The sequence below is a fragment of the Myxine glutinosa genome, chromosome 1, assembly GCF_964187855.1.
Source record: "Myxine glutinosa chromosome 1, kmMyxGlut1.1, whole genome shotgun sequence".
Lineage (NCBI taxonomy): Eukaryota > Metazoa > Chordata > Myxini > Myxiniformes > Myxinidae > Myxine > Myxine glutinosa.
The window spans coordinates 328,191,325-328,213,583 of record NC_136261.1 but is presented as its reverse complement, the minus strand read 5'-3'; the positions used below and the strand labels follow the sequence as shown (position 1 = coordinate 328,213,583).

At 41.6% G+C, this 22,259-nt stretch overlaps 2 protein-coding genes across 10 annotated transcripts in view; one reads left to right on the top strand and one right to left on the bottom strand.

The window, feature by feature from the left end:
• Positions 1 to 160: 160 nt before the first annotated feature.
• On the bottom strand, positions 161 to 22,067 carry ZNF131 (zinc finger protein 131). 8 transcript variants are annotated; one of them, XM_078769724.1, is made up of 10 exons: positions 21,842 to 22,010; positions 17,376 to 17,523; positions 11,085 to 11,186; positions 10,685 to 10,826; positions 7,270 to 7,567; positions 5,690 to 5,840; positions 3,884 to 4,014; positions 3,669 to 3,755; positions 2,847 to 3,044; positions 161 to 282 (listed from the first exon to the last, which is right to left on the bottom strand). In XM_078769724.1, exons 2-9 carry the CDS (start codon positions 17,518 to 17,520, stop codon positions 2,850 to 2,852), a joined length of 1,251 nt encoding a protein of 416 aa, XP_078625850.1. In that variant the 5' UTR covers positions 17,521 to 17,523; positions 21,842 to 22,010; the 3' UTR covers positions 161 to 282; positions 2,847 to 2,849. The 8 variants fall into 8 exon arrangements, with proteins under 8 accessions (XP_078625850.1, XP_078625848.1, XP_078625853.1 ...); XM_078769722.1 differs by lacking the exon at positions 161 to 282 and having other exon boundaries at positions 2,689 to 3,044; XM_078769727.1 differs by lacking the exon at positions 161 to 282 and having other exon boundaries at positions 2,689 to 3,044; positions 3,700 to 3,755.
• Positions 21,877 to 22,259, top strand: part of MTAP (methylthioadenosine phosphorylase) — a 70,028-nt gene continuing 69,645 nt past the window's right edge. Inside the window, exon 1 of one of the 2 annotated variants that reach the window (XM_078769732.1) lies at positions 21,877 to 22,168. The gene's annotated coding sequence lies outside the window, so the exon portion shown is untranslated. The remainder of the gene's footprint in view (positions 22,169 to 22,259) is intronic. The other variant, XM_078769733.1, reaches the window with a different exon arrangement.

Here is a 22,259-nt window from a genome sequence, read left to right as displayed (position 1 = left end):
CTAGAAAGTTCAACAGCCTCCCATTGGCCAAGGTAACAGTGGTAGTTTGCTGGGGAAGTTTGCTACTGAAGTGTCCATGACCTGATTGGTTGATTATGTGTTCACGATCTCTCATTGGTCTATGCGTGTCCACGACCTCTCATTGGCTGCTTGCTGGTAACGTGGGCAGTTAATTTAGCCACGCCTACCACAGCCGTGGTTGATCACGTGGACTGTAATTTTAGCCATGCCTACATGCACATCACCACGTCTTTGTTCAACCATACGAAGGTTTGTGGTGTCCTGCCGAAACAACGCATATTTGCTTTAATTACTACACAATGGGAAGGGAGCTCATCTTTACATTTAATAAGAATTAACTGACTACTGCAGGCTACATGTTGTCGTGTAATTAACTATAGGGGGTGTTCATTATTACAAAACCACAACAATATATATATATATATATATATATATATATATATATATATATATATATTGTCGTGTAACTACCCTTGGTGAACACCGTAGGGTAGCAGGATGACCAAATGAGCTTTAACACTCAGACGTTCAGTTCAATGGCGGAGTTAATACACGTGGGGAGCAAACGGGGGAGAAGAAACTGGAGCCTTAACCTTCACGGATCCTCCCCCCCCCCCCCCCCCCCACCCCCCGATGTCCTCGACCCTGTAATAAATAACCTCGCATGAAACAGAATAAAAATGTATAAAAATAAACAGGTTTATTAAATAAAATGCCGGTAACAAAGAAAATGCTCGATCAATAAAACTAAAATCCGAAACGGGATGTCCCCACAAACAGACCCAAAGACAGACGAAGGGGAAAGATAACCGAAAATAAATATGCGTCTGTGTGCACTTAATTCAGTGTGTCTCCGAAATCTCATCAGGATCGTCCAGGCCCCCCCCCCCCCAACCCCCCCTCGAGTGCGCAGTCCGGACACGGCTCTGGTGATAGCGGGGAAAAGGCCTCAGTCGCCCTCGTTCACTAGGCGTTGGCACGAAACAGATCTGCCACACGACGTGAACGGCAGGCGTACAGCTTGCTCTTCCAGCCGCACCTGTACAACCGCAGCTCCACCACTTCACAACCACCAGCAAGATCTCGGAACACGGCCGTTCACGAAGCTTCCCCGTGCAGAGAGCGAAGCACAACCGTCCACTATCGCTTTTGGAACGAGAAGCTGCAAAAGGGAACGTTCGCTCTCAATGCCCAGATGCCAGAAGGAAAGAAGGGAACGAGGAGAAGATGCCGGTACACAACCGTTCACTGCCAGCCCAAAAAACCGAGAAGGGAAAAATGTCTGCCGCTCCAACCATTTTGTACCCCCTGCTCCGACGTCATCTTTGGTGCTCCACCAATCAGCGAGCCGCTCACTCCTTACCAGTCCTTTCTGTCAATCAAACCCGGACCAATCACGGCTCTTCCGGGCATGGCTCTCGGACTGCCGGTCCTTGTGGTGATGTAGCGCCTGCGGCGCCAGCGGTATTGTTCGATTCCTGATTTCCGGTTAGCTTTTTAATTAGTGAGCTTAATTAGGGTGCCGATTGCGTGGCTTGGCTATGTGTTGAGTGCGGTGTCAGAAGGAACAAAGGAATAATTTACAGAGGAATTGACACACAGGGGATTGATTTACCCATAATCCCTGAGCTAATTAACATACCCCACTCCTCTGATGGGGACGAAGATGCACTTACATGACAGTCCAGTCTAATACAAAGTCCCTACTTATGGTACATCAAGATGGTTCTTCTTCTTCACGACAGTCGGAGCACACTAATCTATACACTCTACCTGAACGAAGGTATCCCTACCATATATATATATATATATATATATATATATATATATATATATATATATATATATATATATATATATATATAATATGTGTGTGTGTGTGTGGTTATGTTTTCACCCCTGTCTGTCTCTCTGTGAGCAATATATCTCAATATGTTATAGACGGATTCTGACAAAACTTGGTGGACAGATTGGGTGTGCGACAAGAAATCACCTTTAGAGGCCATTTTTCCCCGCAAGCGGGAGTTGGCCTTTTTCGGGGACCGTGGTTGTTGTTGTTTTTCGGTCCCCTTTTTGAAGCAATGTTTTACGGCCGGATGCCCTTCCTGCCGCCAACCCTTTTTGTCGCCTTTTACGACAAACAGGGAATTACCAGTGAACTGGTACTCAATTGGGTGTGTGACAAGGATGAATTGATTTGATTTCAGTGAAGATCTGGATCCATATCAAGATATGATAATTTTAAAATTTTCAAGTGATTTTTCACCATTCAGATGGGACCAAAAACGATATATAGCATGATATCTCAAAAATTTGTGGACAGATTATGACAAAACATGTTTGATGAGTTGGGTAGGTGGCAAGAACAAGCCGATTCGATTGGGTTCGGCCGAATCCAGATCCGGTCTATCAGTGGGATACAAAAAGTAAACAGTTCGACCTGACAGAGGTATGTGCTCTACCGAGTGCCGTTCTTGTTTTTTCACCTAGTTTTTTTAAAACCATTGTTCACAAATTTATGAGCCTCGACCTAAACAAATAGGACTAATGCAGGCTTGAGTCTTCCTAGCACAGCTACTATTTTTCTGTCCTGTGGAAGAGTGTAGAAGATATAGCTAAATATTTGCTTGGATGTGTCCCAGAAAATAAAAATAGAAAAATAGGGACAACTTTTTTTAAACGTTTTAAAGTATAAAATGGCATGAATATTGCATGGGCTCTTGCAAGATCCCACAAAGACGTTAAAACATTACATTCTATTGAAATAGTTCAAAAATGTTGGTGAAAATTATAATCGTCGACTATCATTCATCTCTCTTGATCACCATCTATCGCTCAGTATTGGATGCCTCTTGCTTGGGGATTGCTCCAGGCCGTCCATGGGTGCTATAACAGTGATCTTGGAACTCCGTGGGCCACATAAACCATTTGTCACAGTCCGGGCAGTAATAGGGCTTTTTCCCCGTGTGCGATATCAAGTGATCCTTGAAATTTTCCCAGCGTTGGAATGACGTCTCGCAAACCTGGAAAGCAAGAAATAAAAACGTATTAAAAACGTGATCTCCGTACCAAATTCTGCATAAAAAAGGGATGTTTGTAGGAGAGACGAATGTGTCACAAAAACATGGAAAGTCAGCATTGATTCGTAAATTGGAATATTTTCTTCATTCAATCACTGAAACTGTTCCATATACTCGTATCTGCTGAGACAACAGTTTTCCACTGCCCCTTCATAGTCATTAAAGTTTTGCAAGGATAACCTTCACACTTCTTCCATTCGCAGATGCGAGCAGGACCACCACCAATGTTACATGCAAAGCTGGCATTATATTGGACTCTTAACTAAGTTTTAAAGTCACAACAGTGAGCTTCCATAAATGATTTTTTTACGTTTTTCAAAATACAACGAGAAAATACACTTCTGATATACACAAAAAGATACAAGGAACTTTTAACCCATCCACACAGACTACCGACATGTCCTGCCAATATCCCCATCCCTTAATATCTCACAGTATACACAGTATATACACACATATCCCTAAAATCCCCCCAAATTTGGAGCATTAGTCTTTTTCAAATTCCATTTGGTTAGCATTTTTTATGAGTATCTATTGAAGCTTTTTAAATTCAAAGTAATGGCTCACAGAAAGCAAAACAAAGTGAGACTGTTCTAACCACCATGGGAGGACAGATTGGAGAAGGTGGACAGTGGATGAACATGAAAACATCACCTAAGGGAAGGAAAGAGGGTATGTGTATAAATATTTATTTAATTGCCTGAATTTTGCACTTGTCAAGAATAATTTGTTACCTATTGAAAGGAATGATGATGCAACCATGAGCAGTACTCAATCCTCACCTGACAAACAAAGAATTTCCGACGACCCTTCTTGGCACCTTCCACAGAATTGCACACCTGAAGATGGATCTTTAATGAGCTTTTTCTCCCATAGTTTACATGGCACATGGGACACTTGAAGGGTTTTTCACCTTGGGATGAACAAATGCAGATAAGGCCTCATTGGCTAATGCACACAAAGCAACAATGAATCAACATGTTAAAACTTATCAGCTGACTCTTCTTAACCATTTGAATCCGAGTAGCCGGTTTACAGTCCACTAATCAAACCAATATACAGTATACCCTGGCGGCCAGTCTACTGGCTACATGTTTGTTTTTGTTTTTTTTTCTTCTTTTTCATGGTGTGAGGCTCGTAATGGAGATTGTTTTAAACCTGGTATGAGGCTAATTTTCTCTTGTTTACAAATACATCATGAGCAACTTCCTGAGCAATCAGCGGCTCCGTTATATTACACTTAATCTCTGATCTGCATCGCCGCTTATTGCTCAGTAAGTGCGAGGGAGGTTCTTGTGGAGCATTCTTGTGTGTCAGAAAGTCGGGTAATAACTGCTGGTTTGAGTTGCACCACAAAGCAGAGTATTAGCGATACACTCCAAAAAAAAAAAAGTAAGAGTATGATTCAAGATATCATTTATTTGTAATTACAGGGCTCGAAAACGTTTTTTTTTGGCAAAAAACCCGAAATAAAACAAATTTTAACTTTTCAGTGATTTTTCTCCAGACAGTGCAGGGTGGGCGAGCCAAAAGTCCAAGGAGCTCAGGGTTCAAAAGGTTAATTTGATCGATTTTGCCTTCCTAACTCCAAAGATTTCCACCACGGAGTACCCAGGTGTGACTGCGGAAGCCTGGACGTCGATCCTGCTGGTTCATTATTTTCGCTGCACTCAAAAAAGTTACATTTTGGGCACATTCCTTAATCTTTTCTTCACTTAATAAATACAATTGTTGGAACAGTAGAAAAAGTTAGGTTTAATGCTTTGGCAATATGGAGAAGGAGGAAGGACAGCCCTACCTACTTAAAGCCTAGTTATACGATGTACACTTAGTTATAAGAATCGCTAATGTCTTAAATTTTTGAGATTTCACTCCTGATTTTGATACTTTTTTTTTTCTTTTTTTTTGTACATGCTGTCGAGGCTCGAATGAGAGCAAGCACACAGAACATCTAACACAGGGAGCAGGGGACAGGAGGAGTGAGAAAGGGAAGCACAACAACAGTAGGGAACAGGGACATCAGGAGATCTGTGGAAGGGAGAGGGCTTGGGCACGGTACACAGGATCAACAAGATGGACACTACACGGACTTTCAGGAATGAAAGCTGAAATTGAAGGAGATGGGTTTGGGGTGGATTAACGGCGTTAGAAAAGATCAAGGTTTTTAGATGGGGGAAGATAAGAGATGGTGGTGGACAGCTGTTTTGAAGACCTGGAGGGAGGAGAGGCATTGAATAGAGTGTGGCCCATGAGTAGACCGGCCGCCGGCAATTAAACAATCAATTTACAGGATTGTTCCAGAGGTGGGAAAAATTCTCTACAATTCAGCCAAGTACATGGTGGCAATTTAACTAGAATCTGCCTGAACTTGTTATACGTAAGGGTTTCATCAATCTTGTGGCAATCACCAACACAATTAGCCAAATACAAACATTAACTTATACTCCACAATAGATATTCTACATCGACTATGATGCCATTCTCCTTGTTTATTCAGATCTTGTAAGACCTCACCTGGCAGATAAGTTATTTTTGCGGTGCTCACTAAATTGATTTCCTGTGAGTTTTAGAAAAGCATACTCACTGACCGGTATGCTTGCGCAGATGTTCCTTGTAGTGACCAAGATGTTGAAATGCTTTCTGGCAGTAATCGCAAACGTGCACAGTTTCCTGGCCTTGACTGTGATGGGCCTGCTGGGTCTTAAAGTTGACGTCATGCGAAAACTGTTTCTGACATTTCTGTAGGGTACACATTTACTCGATCACAACTCGATTCCCTCACAAAGTAAATCACCAAAAAACTGCCTTATAATCCCTCAGTCACATTCCTTACTTGTCTGTTTGGTGGTGTATTGGTACAGTGTGAGGGTAATGCTTGTACACCTAGGATTTGACATGAAACATAGTTTATTTTATACAATGCTGTGCAAACGTTTGTGTTATTTTCATTTTTGTAGTGCTTCTCCCCTTTAAGCATTTGTGCGAAGTTAAAAGTGTGAAATGCAAGGAGATAATAACTCAAATTTCTCTGAAAGTCAATTTAATATCACAATTACCTTTAAGTATAAATAAAGTAGGAAATTGAAAAAGTTTTATTTTTGTTAACGTTTGTATTTTAAAGGTGTATCGTGACGGAAAAATTGTATCGTGAATGAAACATGATGATTCCATCATGATACATTTACAGGATACATCTTCTAAACATGTGTGTATGTGTGTGTGTTTGTGTTTTAATTTCACATTCCTCAAAGGATTTTTAAAAATTATATTACAGTCGGACCCCAACATTCTCGGGGGAAACGTTCCTGGAAAATGCTGCGAATGTCGGAACTGTGGATGTGTGGGCATTGTTTCCATGGGAAAAGGGGGGATAGGTTCCTGGCACTTTTTGATTCACGTAAAATCCCGCAATTGTCGAGGCATTGTTTCAATGGGGGGAAAAGTGGACAGCTAATTGCACTAATAAATGTGGTGGAGTGTTTTCATTCTGTATAGTAACTCGCAGGGTGATGCAATGATGTGTTACGTAGTAATGACGTGTTACATTTTAAAAATAATGACGGGTTACGCAGCTGATGGGATATCCCGCAAAGCTATGTTCACAGTGCGAAAGGTTGGATATGTCGCGTAGCTATACTTAGTGTGAATGGTGGGATATCCTGCGAATCTCGCTTATATCGCGGCTAAAATATTTTTATGTGGCCGCGGAAAGCCGTGAAAATGCGATCAAAACACAGGGCTGCGAATGTAGAAACAGGTCATGCTCGTGGAAGATATGTTTTTGTGTATGTCCAGTTGCTTTATGCGTGGCTGGTGGAAGATATGTTTTAGAACTGTGTCATGCTCGCGGCTCGTGGAGATATTTTTTCTGTGCCCGCAAAAGACCGCTAATACGCGGGACACAGGGTCGCAAATAAAGAAGCAGGTCGCAATTTATTAACCGCGAATACGTGGAACCCGCGAATGTTGGGGCCGCGAATGTCGGGGTCCGACTATTTAAAAAGCACCCCAGCTTTGAAACTACCATCACTTACATCAGCATCATTAATATTTTATGAAAATGATGTATCCTCACAGATCTGCTAAAATTATGTTTAAGTCAAAACTACCACAGTAATTTATCTCAAAAATTACAATTAAATTGCGGGTTAAAGCAATATAATCTTACCTGGAGACTTTTGCTGTTGGGTATGTGGTTGTCACTGGTAGAGTTATTTTGCTCCTCTGGACTATTCCCCTCTTGTGAACTCTTGATGAGATCAGCCAGCAGTACCAGGGCGGAGTCAGACTGTTCAATCTTTATCGGAGTTGTACCAAGATCTTTGCCCGATTCCTGGTTGTACTGTAGCGTTGAGGAAGTGGAGTCCAAGAGTTCAGGTAGGCTTTCAGTCACCACCTTGCAGGTCTCTGAGATTGTCCGCATCTGATTATTGGGATGCCCCACTGTGCTGGTTTGACTGGCTGCCCTGTCGTTGGGGGACAACTGAAAGATGATTCCATCACAGATTTTTTTTTACCTGTCTTATACGATCAGGATTTGTAAAGCAGCAATTCTTTCAATGTAATTCTTATTGGTCTTGCATATTTCATAACCAACCAAGTGCAATGACACATGACTGAGCAATAAGTAGAGGCCTCTGAAATGAAAGAATAAAAGGGAATAACAAAATTGTATTGCTATTTAATTATGAAAACAACTTCATTATTGTATTTTGCTTGGTTTTTATTATACGTTATACTTTTATAGATTCCAAACAGTTTCTATTAATTTTGTGATGTGCATTTTGCGCTGTAATGAAAAGGCATGCCAGTAAGAATCGCTAAAGAAATTGGGTGAATTTTAAAAAGCATTCCAGTGAGAATATATACTCTCTGCCGTAAAATAAACTAAACATGTAGAATTTATTATAGAAATGTTGATGGACCGTTCCAGCGTTCATTCCAAGAGCCTATTTGGCACGAGTGATGTGCAGAACACCCGAATGCAAGTTTACACGCAACATAATTGACTCATGCAACTCGAAGGGCACTCAGTCGAGAACCAGCCTCTTCAGCCTCTGCCAGGCTGAACAGTTTACGTTTTGTATCGCACCAATAGGGAGGATCTGGACATGAACCAAAACTGAATTGGCTTGTTATTGTCACCTAACAAACTCATCCACCTAGTTTTGCCATAATCCATCCACAACTTTTTGAAATATCATGCCATATATTGTTTTTGGCCCTATCACTCAATGGTGAAGAATCGCTTAAAAATCTAAAAAATCTCGTTGCTTCACCAAAATTGAATCAATTCTTCCTTGTCACATAACCAACCTCTCCACCAAATTTTGTCTGAATCGGTCCACAACTTTTTGAAATGTCCTCTTCACAAACAGACAGACAACAGAAGAAGTTTAAAGTATAATTTTTGGAAGTTTAAATGACTGGTGAGATGAAACTCTCATGAATGGGAATGAATGAGAACCAAAACAGCTTTGACTACTTGCAGTTTTGTGTCAACAAGGATTTTTTTTCTTAAAGAAACAGGTTAATAAATAACACAACAATCATTCAACCAACTACTTGACAAAAATGTGGAAATGTGCTAATTGGCAAAAGTCTGGCAAGTCTGAAAAGTGTTATTTATACTGTACATATATGAAAATTATTTTTGCCACAAACAGCAAGAAAGTGTTGCGGGAATAGGAGGTAATGGGTATAAAATGGACGAGTTATGCCATTAGTACATGTTTAGCATAAGTGTGTGGTTTCTGTGTGAAAATGATAGAGCATGTGTCGAAAATTTTCAGGAGATGATACTGTGACCCTTCCCAACCATAATGTATAAAGCTTCCCCACTGTTACCCTCAAGTCTTTGAATCATTCCCTCCATAATCTGTCTGTGTGTTTCTTGAAAGTTAACTGCATTTAATAACCAGCTCCGCTAGCCACAACAAATCTCCTCTCCCCTAACCTCTTGTGATCGTGTGCAAAGGTAAGGGCTGTGCTGAAACTGCCAGACCCACCCGAAACCACTCAAACCTGTGGGCATGGCTAGAGGCTCCAAGAGGCCAGGCAGAGAACCAATCAGCGAATGTTTGCGAAGCAAGAAAAACCTAGGGACGGGGACAGAACAGGCAGTTGGCACCGAGCGGTTAAGTGAGTTGGTTCAGAGAGTTTGGCAGGGAAAGCACCAAGCGAGGAGCAGAGGGCAGCTCAGAGCGCAGATTAGTTGGGCAAGAGACGTCCTGTGAAGTCCAGCAAGTGGACTTGGCAGATCCAGAGAGAGACAGACCCAATGCCAGACAAGCACAAAGTTGCGGAGCCCGGATGCGCCACAGCAGACACGTCTCGTTCACGCCAAAGACTTGCCATCTCGCTCTCCCTCACCCCAGCCAACGCCAAACACACGCAGGCATCACGTGGGCATCAAGTTATTTCGTTCATCGTCCATGGCCTCTCCTTCTCTCAATCTTCGTGGTGTGAATGGTTTAAGATATCACATAAGCCGTCGATATAGTGTGGACACGTGGGATTTAGTGTATAAAGAGCAATTATACACAACTTGACCTGTCTACCCCCGTTAATTCACCACAGATCCACTATTATTTTTTGAAATCCCGACTTCTTTCTTGCCTGGAAGTTCTAGCAGTGTCCATGTGTTTTATACCTTAACAGCCTTCCCATGCTTCCTCCCCCCAAGCCCTCTCCCTCCCACGGATCTTCACTTCTCCCTGTTCTCTGCTGTTGTACTTGTGTGCTTCCCTCTCTCTCCCCATCTTGTCTCCCGCTCCCTTTATTGTATGCTTTGTGTGTCCGTTTGTCCTTTTTTGTGATTGATGTTAGTTCTTTCACGAGCCTCGATCTTGTATACAAAAAAAATAAATAAATTGTGATACGTGCGCCTATTTTTATTCTGCCTATTCCCTCATTGCTTAATTTTGATTGTTCAATAAACCTGCTCGTCACCACTGGGATGTCAGCCTGGTACGTGATTCACAATTTGGCAATTATAATTGTGGCGTGAATTAAACTCGCGGCTTTTGGAAATTTGGCGAAAGCCCTTGTCAAGAGGTTGCAAGCCTGCAGTATATTTCCCTAGGGTACATCCACCGGGCCCCCAATTCTCTTCTAAATGGGGCATTTACCATAGGTGACAGATCTAGTTTGAAGTTCTGTACGTCAGAAACCGAAGAAAAGATCTGTTCGAATTTCCCAGCGTACGGTGTCTGAGGACAATCTGTCACTAAGTTGGTGATCGTTCAGGTGGAAGATTTGATGACTTGTCCACCCCATGGTCCACAGTTACAATATGTTTCAACAGAATCACATGCGAAACATGAAGCAATGCCCTAATGGCCTTATTTTGGAAACCCAAACTCATTTCCACAAGGAGACTTCCACAAGGCATATAACATGATGAACAATGCATTATATCAAGTAAAAGTTGAAAATAATATATTTAGCAACATGAGAAACCAAGCACAGCTGATGTCAAGTGTTAGTCATTAACCAAGACAAAAATTGTTATAAAGACTGATTGACACCAATTCGTCAGAAAGACTAATATTCCATTGATATAACATGATGGCCTGACAAACCTCTTTTTCAACACAATGATGGCTTCGTCCATCTGCAAAAACTCTGCAGCTTTCAGCACGAGATCAAGCTCAACACCTTCCACATAGATAATACCCGTGTAAATAAACTCCAGCAGGTGTCCAAATGCCAGCTCACTCAGGCCTGCTCCAAACAATCACACAAGTTTAAACATGCCATCAGCCTCATTCTCTCTATGAATAACTTGCTTACTATGCATTTAAACCCAGTTGTTCACATTGAGACGTGACAGAAGTTAGAGACAGAGATGGAACAAAGCAATATATGGATGCAATAACGTTTTGCTCTAAGATGCAGCACTAACCATGATTGTCACACATAACCTTTCATTTTGCACAAAAACTGCTGCCTCTAACTTTGGTGAACTCGTCCTGTCCTTACCCTCAATCGCTACCACTGTATCTTCCTGGACCTGCTTGAAGAAACTGTGAAAGAAGCGGCTGCTGGCAGCGAGAACGGCTTTGTGGGCTCTGAATCGGTGACCTGTACCAGTGGAGAATGGGCAGATTGGAATGAGAAATGGGTGAAAGATTTTATAAGTTAATGCTTGGGAAAATGTAATGGTTTCAATATCAGGTTTGAGAAGCAGCAATTTCTTCATGGTTTTCCTGTTAAGGTTGGCATGGAAATTAATAAGAACTACAAAGTAGAATTTGATGTGAATGCATCAATGGATATTCCTCCACCCATGTTAGGTGACAACCCACTGTTACGTTTGATCTCAATTAAAGATCACGTGAAAAATTAAAGGTAACTTTAGAGAGAGAGAGGGAGAGAGAGAGAGAGGAATATATATATATATATATATATATATATATATATATATATATATATATATATATATATATATATATATATATATATATATAAATAAATATAAATACATATATACACAGTCACCTGAAAAAGTAAGTACACCCCATGTAAAGTTTTGACTTTTTCAACATATTTCAACATACAGCTATTTGATCTTCATTTCAACAATATTGAGAGATAAAGGTGATATAATACAACAAATATCATGAAACATTTACATTTTGTAGTCCATTGCATAATTTAAATAAACATAAATGCAAATTTCACATGTGGAAAAAGTAAGTACACCCTTGGCTCTAATCGGTGGTATTGCCCCCTTTGGCAGAAATAACCTCAAGTAGGCGTTTCTTATAACTGTCTATCAGTCTCTGACATCGATTGGGAGAAATTTTTGCCCACTCCTCCATGCAGAATTTTCAGCTGTGCGATGTTTGAGGGGTTTCTTGCATGCACAGCTCGTTTCAAATCCCCCACATCTCGATGGGATTTAGATCCGGGCTTTGACTTGGCCATTCCAGAACCCTCCATTTCTTTCTTTTCAGCCATTCCTTGGTGGATTTACTGGTATGTTTAGGGTCATTGTCATGTTGCAAGGTCCACCTTCGGTTGAGCTTCAACTTTCCGACAGATGGACTCACATTATCCTCAAGCACACTCTGGTACAATGAAGAATTCATAGTGGATTCTATGATGGTGAGCTGCCCAGGCCCTGATACAGCAAAGCTGCCCCAAGCCATAATACAGTTGGTATCAGGTTCTTGTGGTCAAATGCTGTCTTTGGTTTTCGCCAAACATGTCTTCTGGTACTGTGGCCAAATAGCTCTACCTTTGACTCATCTGTCCAGAGCACATTGTTCCAGAAGTGCTGGTCTTTGCCTCGGTGTTCGTTGGCAAACTTTAGTCTTGCCCTGATGTTCCTTCTGGACAGCAAAGGTTTCCTCCTGGCACACCACCTCCCATGTAGATCAAATTTGTGCAGCCTCTTTCTAATGGTAGACTCGTGCACTTTGACATCAACAGTGGCAAGAGCTACCTGTAGGTCCCGTGATGACATTCTGGGGTTCTTCGAGACTTCTTTCAGCATCTTGCGGTCTGCTCTCGGGCTGAACTTGCTGGGGCGGCCTGGCCTGAACAAGTTGGCAGTTGTTTGGAATCTTCTCCACTTGTCGATGATCTTCCGGACAGTCGAATGATTGATTTCAAATTGTTTGAAGATCTTTTTAAATCCCTTCCCAGACTCGGAGGCATGTATAACCTTCTTTCTGAAGGCCTCAGAGAGCTCTTTTGATCTCGGCATGGTGACGCCGCACACTTCAACAACAAAGAGCAAACCAAACTAAATGTCTGAGGTTTAAATAAGACAGGTTCCTCCAAGATCCTCTCTAATGATGTTGTAATCATTTGCACCTGAGCTGGTGCACCTGATTCTAATTTTAGGTATTTGAAGTAGTGATAAATGTCGGGTGAAACTGATGAAAAGGGTGTCGGAGTGAACTCCATTCAATGTACAATGTGTGCTGAGTGGGTTCATCAAAAATGCAGTGGTCTGAGAGGGTCATTAACCAGTGTGGCAGCTACATTCAAATGTAAGGTGTGCACAAAGGGAGCTGCAGATGGAGGAAATGTTAAGTTGGATCTTGGAGACGGCGTGAAGCTGGAAGGTGTGAAAACATTTTGCTACCTCGGAGACATGCTGAATGGAGAAGGTGGATCAGACTAGGCAACGGTTGCTAGAGTGAGATGTGCATGGAAGAAGTTTCGGGAACTGAGTTGCGTGCTGATGAGGAGGGGAGTGTCGTTGAAGCTGAAGGGAAAGGTCTATGCTGCACGTGTGAGAAGTGTTATGATTTATGGGAGCGAGACATGGGTAATGAACGTAGAGCAGCAACGAAGGCTGGAAAGGGTGGAAATGCGAATGGTTCGGTGGATGTGCGGAGTATCGTTGAGAGAGAGGAAGACAAATGATGAATTGCGAAAGATGATGGGAATAGAGCCTGTGATTGATGCTGTGAAGAGGAACAGGTTGAGATGGTTTGGTCATGTGTTGAGGAAGGATGAAAGTGACTGGTTGAGAAGAGTGATGGAAATGAATGTAGAAGGAAGTAGAGGGCGGGGAAGACCGAGAAAGACTTGGCTAAAGATGGTGAAAGAAGAAATGCGGGCAAGGGGGTTAACAAGGAGAGATGCAGAAAATAGGGCAAAATGGAGAAGATTTTCATGGGGACCGCAAGGCTAACCCCCGCTCTAGCAGGGAAAATGGCCTTAAAATGCATGTTGTTGTTGTTGTTGTTGATAAATGTCGGGGTGTACTCACTTTTTCCACATGCAAAATTTGCATTTATGTGTATTTAAATTATACAATGGACTACAAAATGTAAATGTTTCATGATATTTGTTATATTATATCACCTTTATCTATCAATATTGTTGAAATGAAGATCAAATAGCTGTATGTTGAAATATGTTGAAAAAGTCAAAACTTTACATGGGGTGAACTTACTTTTTCACGTGACTGCATAAGTGTATATATATATATATATATATATATAGACATATGCAGTCGTGGCCAAAAATATTGGCACCCTTGCACTTTTTTCAAATAATGCACCATTTCTTCCAGAAAATTGTTGAAATTAAAAAATATTTTGGTATCCACAAATATGTATTTCTTTGGTTTGCAGTGGAACAAAACAAAAAAGGCTGAAAAAATTACTAAATCTTTGCTTATTCCACACAGGCATCCGAAAACGGCCCAGACAATATTATTGGCACCTTTTAGAAGTAGTTAGAAATTATTAGATTTCAAGCAGGTGATTCTACTTTACTTGGGAATTGAACTCGCCTGCGGTGAGTTCCAGGTGCCTGCAATATAAAAATCACTCATTTAACCAGTTTGAATAGAGTAAAGGAGTCATTCTGCTGTTTTGTGTCACTGTGTGTACCACAAAAAAAAAAAATTTAAACCACCTTTAGAGGCCATTTTTCCCCGCAAAGTGGGGGTTGGCCTTTTTCGGGGACCGTGGTTGTTGTTTTTTGGTCCCCTTTTTGAAGCAATGTTTTACGGCCGGATGCCCTTCCTGCCGCCAACCCTTTTTGTCGCTCTTTTACGACAAGCAGGGAATTACCAGTGAACTGGTACTCAATTAGCCGACCTCGGAAGGATGACAGGCTGAGTCAACCCCCCTGGCGTTAATTCAGCGATCGACCGGGATTCGAACCCAGGATCCTAGGATCCTAAGCTGGCACCCTAACCACGAAGCCAACACCAGGTACACACATTGTGTGTACCACAATACACAACAACAACAACATGTATTTTAAAGGCCATTTTCCCTGCTAGAGCGGGGGTTAGCCGGTCATTGTGTGTACCACAATGAGCATGGAAAAAAGAAAGAAAACCAGAGAATTGTCTGAGGAGGTCAGACGCAAGATTGTAGCGAAGCATGGACAATCTCAAGGCTACAAGCCCATCTCCAGAGACCTTGATGTTCCTGTGTCCACCATATGCAATGTTATCAGGAAGTTTAAGGCCCATGGTAATGTAGCCCACCTCCCTGGACGTGGCTGCAAGAGAAAACTTGATCGAAGATTGCAGCAAAGAATTGTTTGAATGGTGGAGAAAGCACTTCGATCAACTGCCAAACAGATTCAAGCTGACCTTCAGATACAAAGTACGACAGTGTGACCTCGCACCATCAGTCACCAACGCAATGAAAGGGGGATCTATGGCAGGAGACTCAGGAGGACCGCACTGCAGAGAGAGAGAGACATCAGAAAGCCCAAATGGAGTTTTCCAAAACACAACTGAACAAGCCAAAATCCTTCTGGGAGAATATCCTGTGGACAGATTAGACCAAATTAGAGCTTTTTCGTAAAGCACATCATCTCTATGTTTCCAGAAAACAAAATGAGGCCTTCAAAGAAAAGAATACCTTCCTGACAGTCAAACATTGAGGAGGTTCAGTGATATTTTGGGGTTGCTGGGCTGCCTCTGGCACTAGGTGCCTTCAATGTGTGCATGGCATCATGAAATCAGGAGATCACCAAGGCATTTTGGAGTGCAATGTTCAACCCAGTGTCAGAAAGCTGGGCCTCTGTCGAAGGTCATGGGTCTTGCAGCAGGACAATAACCCCAAAAACGCTTCAAAAAGCACCCAGGAATGGTTCAAGACAAAACTCTTGACTGTTATGAAGTGGCCAGCAATGAGTCCAGATCTAAATCCCATTGAACACCTGTGAGGAGACTTGAAAACAGCAGTTGGGAGAAGGCACCCTTCAAATCTGGGAAAACTGGAGCAGTTTGCACAAGAAGAGTGGGCCAAACTTCCAGACGGAAGCCTCTCCTCAGTGAAAGACACATGAAAGCCCGCTTGGAGTTTGCAAAAAAGCATCTAACGGACTCTCAGACTGTGAGAAACAAGATTCTGTGGTCTGATGAAACCAAGATTGAACTGTTTGGCTTCCGTCTGGCCACTCTGCCATTAAGCCCAGATCGGTGGAGTGTTGCAGTGATGGTTGTCCTTCTGGAAGTTTCTCCCATCTCCACACAGGATCTCTGGAGCTCAGCCAGAGTGACTATCGGGTTCTTGGTCACCTCTCTTACCAAGGTCCTTCTCCCCTGATTGCTCAGTTTGGCCGGGCTGCCAGCTCTAGGAAGAGTCCTGGTTGTTCCAAATTTCTTCCATGTAATAATTATGGAGGCCACTGTGCTCTTGGGAACCTTCAATGCAGCAGAAATTTTTTTGTAGGCTTCCCCAGATCTGTGCCTCGACACAATCCTGTCTCTGAGCTCTGCAGCAGTTCCTTCGACCTCATGGCTTGGTTTTTGCTCTGATATGCATTGTCAGCTGTGAGACCTTATAAAGACAGGTGTGTGCCTTTCCAAATCATGTCCAATCAATTGAATTTACCACAGGTGGACTCGAATCAAGGTGTAGAAACATCTCGAAGATGATCAAGAGAAATGGGAGGCACCCAAGCTAAATTTCAAGTGTCAGAGCAAAGGGTATGAATACTTATGTCAATGTGATATTTCAGTTAAAAAAAAAAAAAAATTTGCAAAACTTTCTAAAATCCTGTTTTCTCTTTGTCATTATGGGGTATTGAGTGTAGATTGATGAGGGAAAAAATGAATTTCAACGATTTCAGCATAAGGCCGCAACATAACAAAATGTGAAAAAAGTGAATGGGTCTGAATACTTTCTGAATGCACTGTATATGTATACACACATATACAAGGAGAAGCGAGACAATATCAGATGCTTCTAACTGGAGTTATAGTCTGAAAAACGATTTTTGAAAGGCATATCACCTTTGACCTGATCAATCTAAAATTGAATAATTTCATCTTTGCATACAGTCCATACATTTGTGAAGTATGGTTGAAATCTCTTGAGTGGTTCATCAGGTATTACAGTAACACAGGTTTTCAGTTTATAAGCACTGGTCGCCTTTGTCCTTTTGAACCCAAAATTGAATCAGTTCATCTTTGTATTATCGTCCATAGTTATGCCAAGTCTGGTCAAAATTCCTTCGGCGGTTCACAAGTTATCACGGTAACAAAAATCTGCTACTTTCAGATAAAGGTCACATGATACAAAATCTAATCAGTTCATCTTTGCATCATAAAACACCTTCACATGTACATGAACATGTTACATGTGCATCATAATACATGGTTTGGTAAAAAAAAAAATCCCTTCAGTGGATCACAGACTATCACGGTAACAAAAATTGATCACGGACGGATGAGCAACCCAACATGATGCCTCCGACGCCAGAGACATAAAAAGCATAGTTGGAACAGGAATGTATCGAGTCTGTCCTTCAAAGGGAGCAGAACCGTTGAAGACTCACCAGCAACAATAAGTGCGGTGTCCGTGAAGTTGTCGTGCAAACGCTGTTCATTGAGGTGAGAGAGGATGAAACGAATATATTGATCTCCCTCCCTCTCAACATCTTCACCTCGGCCCATTGTTCCATTTTCAACACAAACTTCCATGACCTGTTGGGAAAACAAGCACTGAAGGATTTTGTTTTCCTCCATGCATGAACCAAAAAGGCAGGAAACTCATAAATACATATTAAATACGTGTATACACCAACACAGTGGTCCCGTATATATATGTTGGAATAGCAGTGGATGACCAGGTGGCGATTGGTCAAATACAAAGCCGCGCACAGGTAAAGGAATGTGTTTTTCGAAGTTTTTTTGGTTTGCTAATTACCCAATAGTGGAAAGATAAAATGCCTCCCTTTCTACGGTTTAACAAAGAACTCGAACTAAAATGGCACTCGGTAGAGCCCATGCCTCCCAGGCTGAACTGATAACATTTTTTAAATCCCAATGATAGGCCAGATCTGCATCCAGATCTGAATCAACCGAGTTTATTATTATATATTTATTTATTTATTTATTTCATATTAATAAAATTTGGGGGTTCATGGTAGTAATAAATATTTGGGGGTTCATGGTTGTAATAAATATTTGGGGGTTCATGGTTGTAATAAATATTTGGGGGTTCATGGTAGTAATAAATATTTGGGGGTTCATGGTTGTAATAAATATTTGAGGGTTCATGGACGTAATAAATATTTGGGGGTTCATGGCCGTAACAAATATTTGGGGGTTCATGGTCGTAATAAATATTTGGGGGTTCATTGTCGTAACAAATATTTGGGGGTTCATGGTCGTAATAAATATTTGGGGTTCATGGTCATAATAAATATTTGGGGGTTCATGGTCTAAATAAATATTTGGGGTTTCATGGTCGTAATAAATATTTGGGGGTTCATGGTCGGAATAAATATTTGGGGGTTCATGGTAGTAATAAATATTTGGGGGTTCATGGTGTAATAAATATTTGGGGGTTCATGATCGTAATAAATATTTGGGGGTTCATGGTAGTAATAAATATTTGGGGGTTCATGGTAGTAATAAATATTTGGGGGTTCATGGTAGTAATAAATATTTGGGGGTTCATGGTAGTAATAAATATTTGGGGGTTCATGGTAGTAATAAATATTTGGGGGTTCATGGTAGTAATAAATATTTGGGGGTTCATGGTAGTAATAAATATTTCGGGGTTCATGGTAGTAATAAATATTTGGGGGTTCATGGTAGTAATAAATATTTGGGGGTTCATGGTAGTAATAAATATTTGGGGGTTCATGGTAGTAATAAATATTTGGGGGTTCATGGTAGTAATAAATATTTGGGGGTTCATGGTCATAATAAATATTTGGGGGTTCATGGTGGTAATAAATATTTGGGGGTTCATGGTAGTAATAAATATTTGGGGGTTCATGGTCATCATAAATATTTGAGGGTTCATGGTCAAAATAAATATTTGGGGGTTCATGGTAGTAATAAATATTTGGGCGTTCATGGTAGTAATAAATATTTGGGGATTCATGGTCGTAATAAATATTTGGGTGTTCATGGTAGTAATAAATATTTGGGGGTTCATGGTAGTAATAAATATTTGGGGGTTCATGGTAGTAATAAATATTTGGGGATTCATGGTAGTAATAAATATTTGGGGGTTCATGGTCATAATAAATATTTGGGGGTTCATGGTAGTAATAAATATTTGGGGGTTCATGGTAGTATTAAATATTTGGGGGTTCATGGTCGAAAAAAATATTTGGGGGTTCATGGTGGTAATAAATATTTGGGGGTTCATGGTCATAATAAATATTTGAGGGTTCATGGTAGTAAGACATATTTGGGGGTTCATGGTAGTAATAAATATTTGGGGGTTCATGGTAGTAATAAATATTTGGGGGTTCATGGTAGTAATAAATATTTGGGGGTTCATGGTAGTAATAAATATTTGGGGGTTCATGGAAGTAATAAATATTTGGGGGTTCATGGTCGTAATAAATATTTGGGGGTTCATGGTAGTAATAAATATTTGGGGGTTCATGGTAGTAATAAATATTTGGGGGTTCATGGTAGTAATAAATATTTGGGGGTTCATGGTCGTAAGAAATATTTGGGGGTTCATGGTCATTTATATATATATATATAACACAGTTTGTGTGTGTGTGTGTGTGTGTGTGTGTGTGTGTGTGTGTGTGTGTGTGTGTGTGTGTGTGTGTGTGTGTGTGATGTTACCGATAGACTCCGAAACGGAGAGGCTCACGTGCTTGATATTTGGCATAGACATGGCCATTGAGCCTGGGACGAACATGGCTGAGACCATATTTGACGAGATCCATTTTTTTTATTCATATTTACCTCAGCGCATTTCGGCGAAGTACCCGCTAATCTCAGCCAGTGCGAGCAGCTCGCTGATTCGCTCAGAGCGATCACGTGATGTTCCATCCCGTCATACGTCACACGTTTGCACGTAATTCAGGGCGAAAAGCCATTGCGTTTTTTCACCTTTATGCGATCGTGTTTTGTGTCGATTTTGTGCGATATGAATTAAATTTTAATTCATATTTCGTGTTTACGAATTCGAATACGAAGGATTTCCCCTTTCCCCTTTCAATTTCAAATACGAATCGAATACGAGCTTGAGTCGAGAGGGCGAATGTACGGGTTGGGAAAGTACGGGTCTCCCTTCCCCCACCCGGCAACGCCGGTACTGGAGGGCATGGGTCACAGGATCGGTGAGTCCCCAAAATCCGCTTCGTGCTCTTGCGAAGATGCAGGACGATGTCGCGATTGTTGTGCTGCTCTCCGACCATGAGAACTGCAATGTCATTGTTGACTGGCTCTCCCCTTCCCTCCCCCTTCCACCTCCCCCGTCCATCCTCCCCCTCCCTTCCCCCTCCGTCCTCCCCCTCCCTCTGCCCTCCCCCCCTCCCTCTCCCCTCCCTCTCCCTTCCCCGCCTCCCTCTCCCCTCCCCCCCTCCCCTCCTCCCTCTCCCTTCCCCTCCCCTCCCCTCCCACCCCCTCCCATCCCTCACCCTCCCACCCCTCACCCTCCCATCCCTCACCCTCCCCCCTTCCCCCCTCCCAACCCCTCCCCCCTCCTCTCCCCTCTCTCCCTCTTCTCCACCTCTCCCCCTCCCCTCCCCCCCTCTTCTTCCCTCCCCTCCCCTCCCCGCCCGGCAATGCCGGGTACTTCTGCTAGTAATAAATATTTGGGGGTTCATGGTCATAATAAATATTTGGGGTTCATGGTCATAATAAATATTTGGGGGTTCATGGTCATAATAAATATTTGGGGGTTCATGGTAGTAATAAATATTTGGGGGTTCATGGTCATATAAATAAATATTTGGGGGTTCATGGTAGTAATAAATATTTGGGGGTTCATGGTAGTAATAAATATTTGGGGGTACATGGTAGTAATAAATATTTGGGGGTTCATGGTAGTAATAAATATTTGGGGGTTCATGGTAGTAATAAATATTTGGGGGTTCATGGTCATAATAAATATTTGGGGGTTCATGGTAGTAATAAATATTTGGGGGTTCATGGTAGTAATAAATATTTGGGGGTTCATGGTCATATAAATAAATATTTGGGGGTTCATGGTCATAATAGATATTTGGGGGTTCATGGTAGTAATAAATATTTGGGGGTTCATGGTAGTAATAAATATTTGGGGGTTCATGGTAGTAATAAATATTTGGGGGTTCATGGTGGTAATAAATATTTGGGGGTTCATGGTAGTAATAAATATTTGGGGGTTCATGGTAGTAATAAATATTTGGGGGTTCATGGTAGTAATAAATATTTGGGGGTTCATGGTAGTAATAAATATTTGGGGGTTCATGGTCATAATAAATATTTGGGGGTTCATGGTAGTAATAAATATTTGGGGGTTCATGGTAGTAATAAATATTTGGCGGTTCATGGTCATATAAATAAATATTTGGGGGTTCATGGTCAGAATAAATATTTGGGGGTTCATGGTAGTAATAAATATTTGGGGGTTCATGGTAGTAATAAATATTTGGGGGTTCATGGTCATAATAAATATTTGGGGGTTCATGGTAGTAATAAATATTTGGGGGTTCATGGTATTAATTAATCTTAGTGATTTAAAATATTTGTATTAAATATTTGCGATACGTAATAAACAATATACTGTATATTGATATACCGTACCATACGTTTTAAATTAAACGATACGTAAAACGTACTAAATTCCGTCGCAACAACCACAACACTAGCCTATTCTGCGGTGAACTGTTTTTATAATAATCTGAATTCTGAACTGAACTTATTGAAAAATCCCTACGAGAGGAGCTACAGTGTCACTGCCAGCTGCCTAGACTAGAAGAAAAATAACTAGGCCGCACACGTCATCATTGCGCGACTTCGAAGAATGATGCGTTTTACAGTTAGCGCTGATCGGTACCTTTGGTCCAGGAAAGCAGATCGACACCAACCTTTGGTCCAGCAAAGCAGATCGACACGACCAGGCCGACCACAGACCCACGCACCGGATCCAACAGCTTCTTCAATTAATCAGTATTGTCGTCCAGTCCACTGTACACCGTGCTGAACACGTGACTCCAAGCGTCGTTGGACGCCGTGCTGATCACGTGACTTGCAATACGTGAGACATGATCCAGTGAGAGTACCTGGAGGCCAGTATCGGAATGATACAAGGTGCATAGGTGTGATAGGAAGGACAAAATAGGAGGAGGTGCAACACAACAATCTGGGGTCATGAAAGAAAGAGGTGACATTAAGGAGGAAATTAATGTGGAGGATTATGTTTGGGTAGAGATTCGAGTTTGTTAAAACAGTAAGATACCAGAAGGATACTTAGT

What these genes read in the sequence shown, in the direction of transcription:
- ZNF131 (XM_078769724.1), bottom strand. Translation starts at nt 17,520, where the DNA reads ATGGAAGTTTGTGTTGAAAATGGAACAATGGGCCGAGGTGAAGATGTT. An exon ending in TACAGTGGTAGCGATTGAGG is followed by an intron (nt 10,827 to 11,084) that starts GTAAGGACAGGA and finishes TGTTTGGAGCAG; the next exon opens with GCCTGAGTGAGCTGGCATTT. An exon ending in CCAACAGCAAAAGTCTCCAG is followed by an intron (nt 5,841 to 7,269) that starts GTAAGATTATAT and finishes TGTACCCTACAG; the next exon opens with AAATGTCAGAAACAGTTTTC.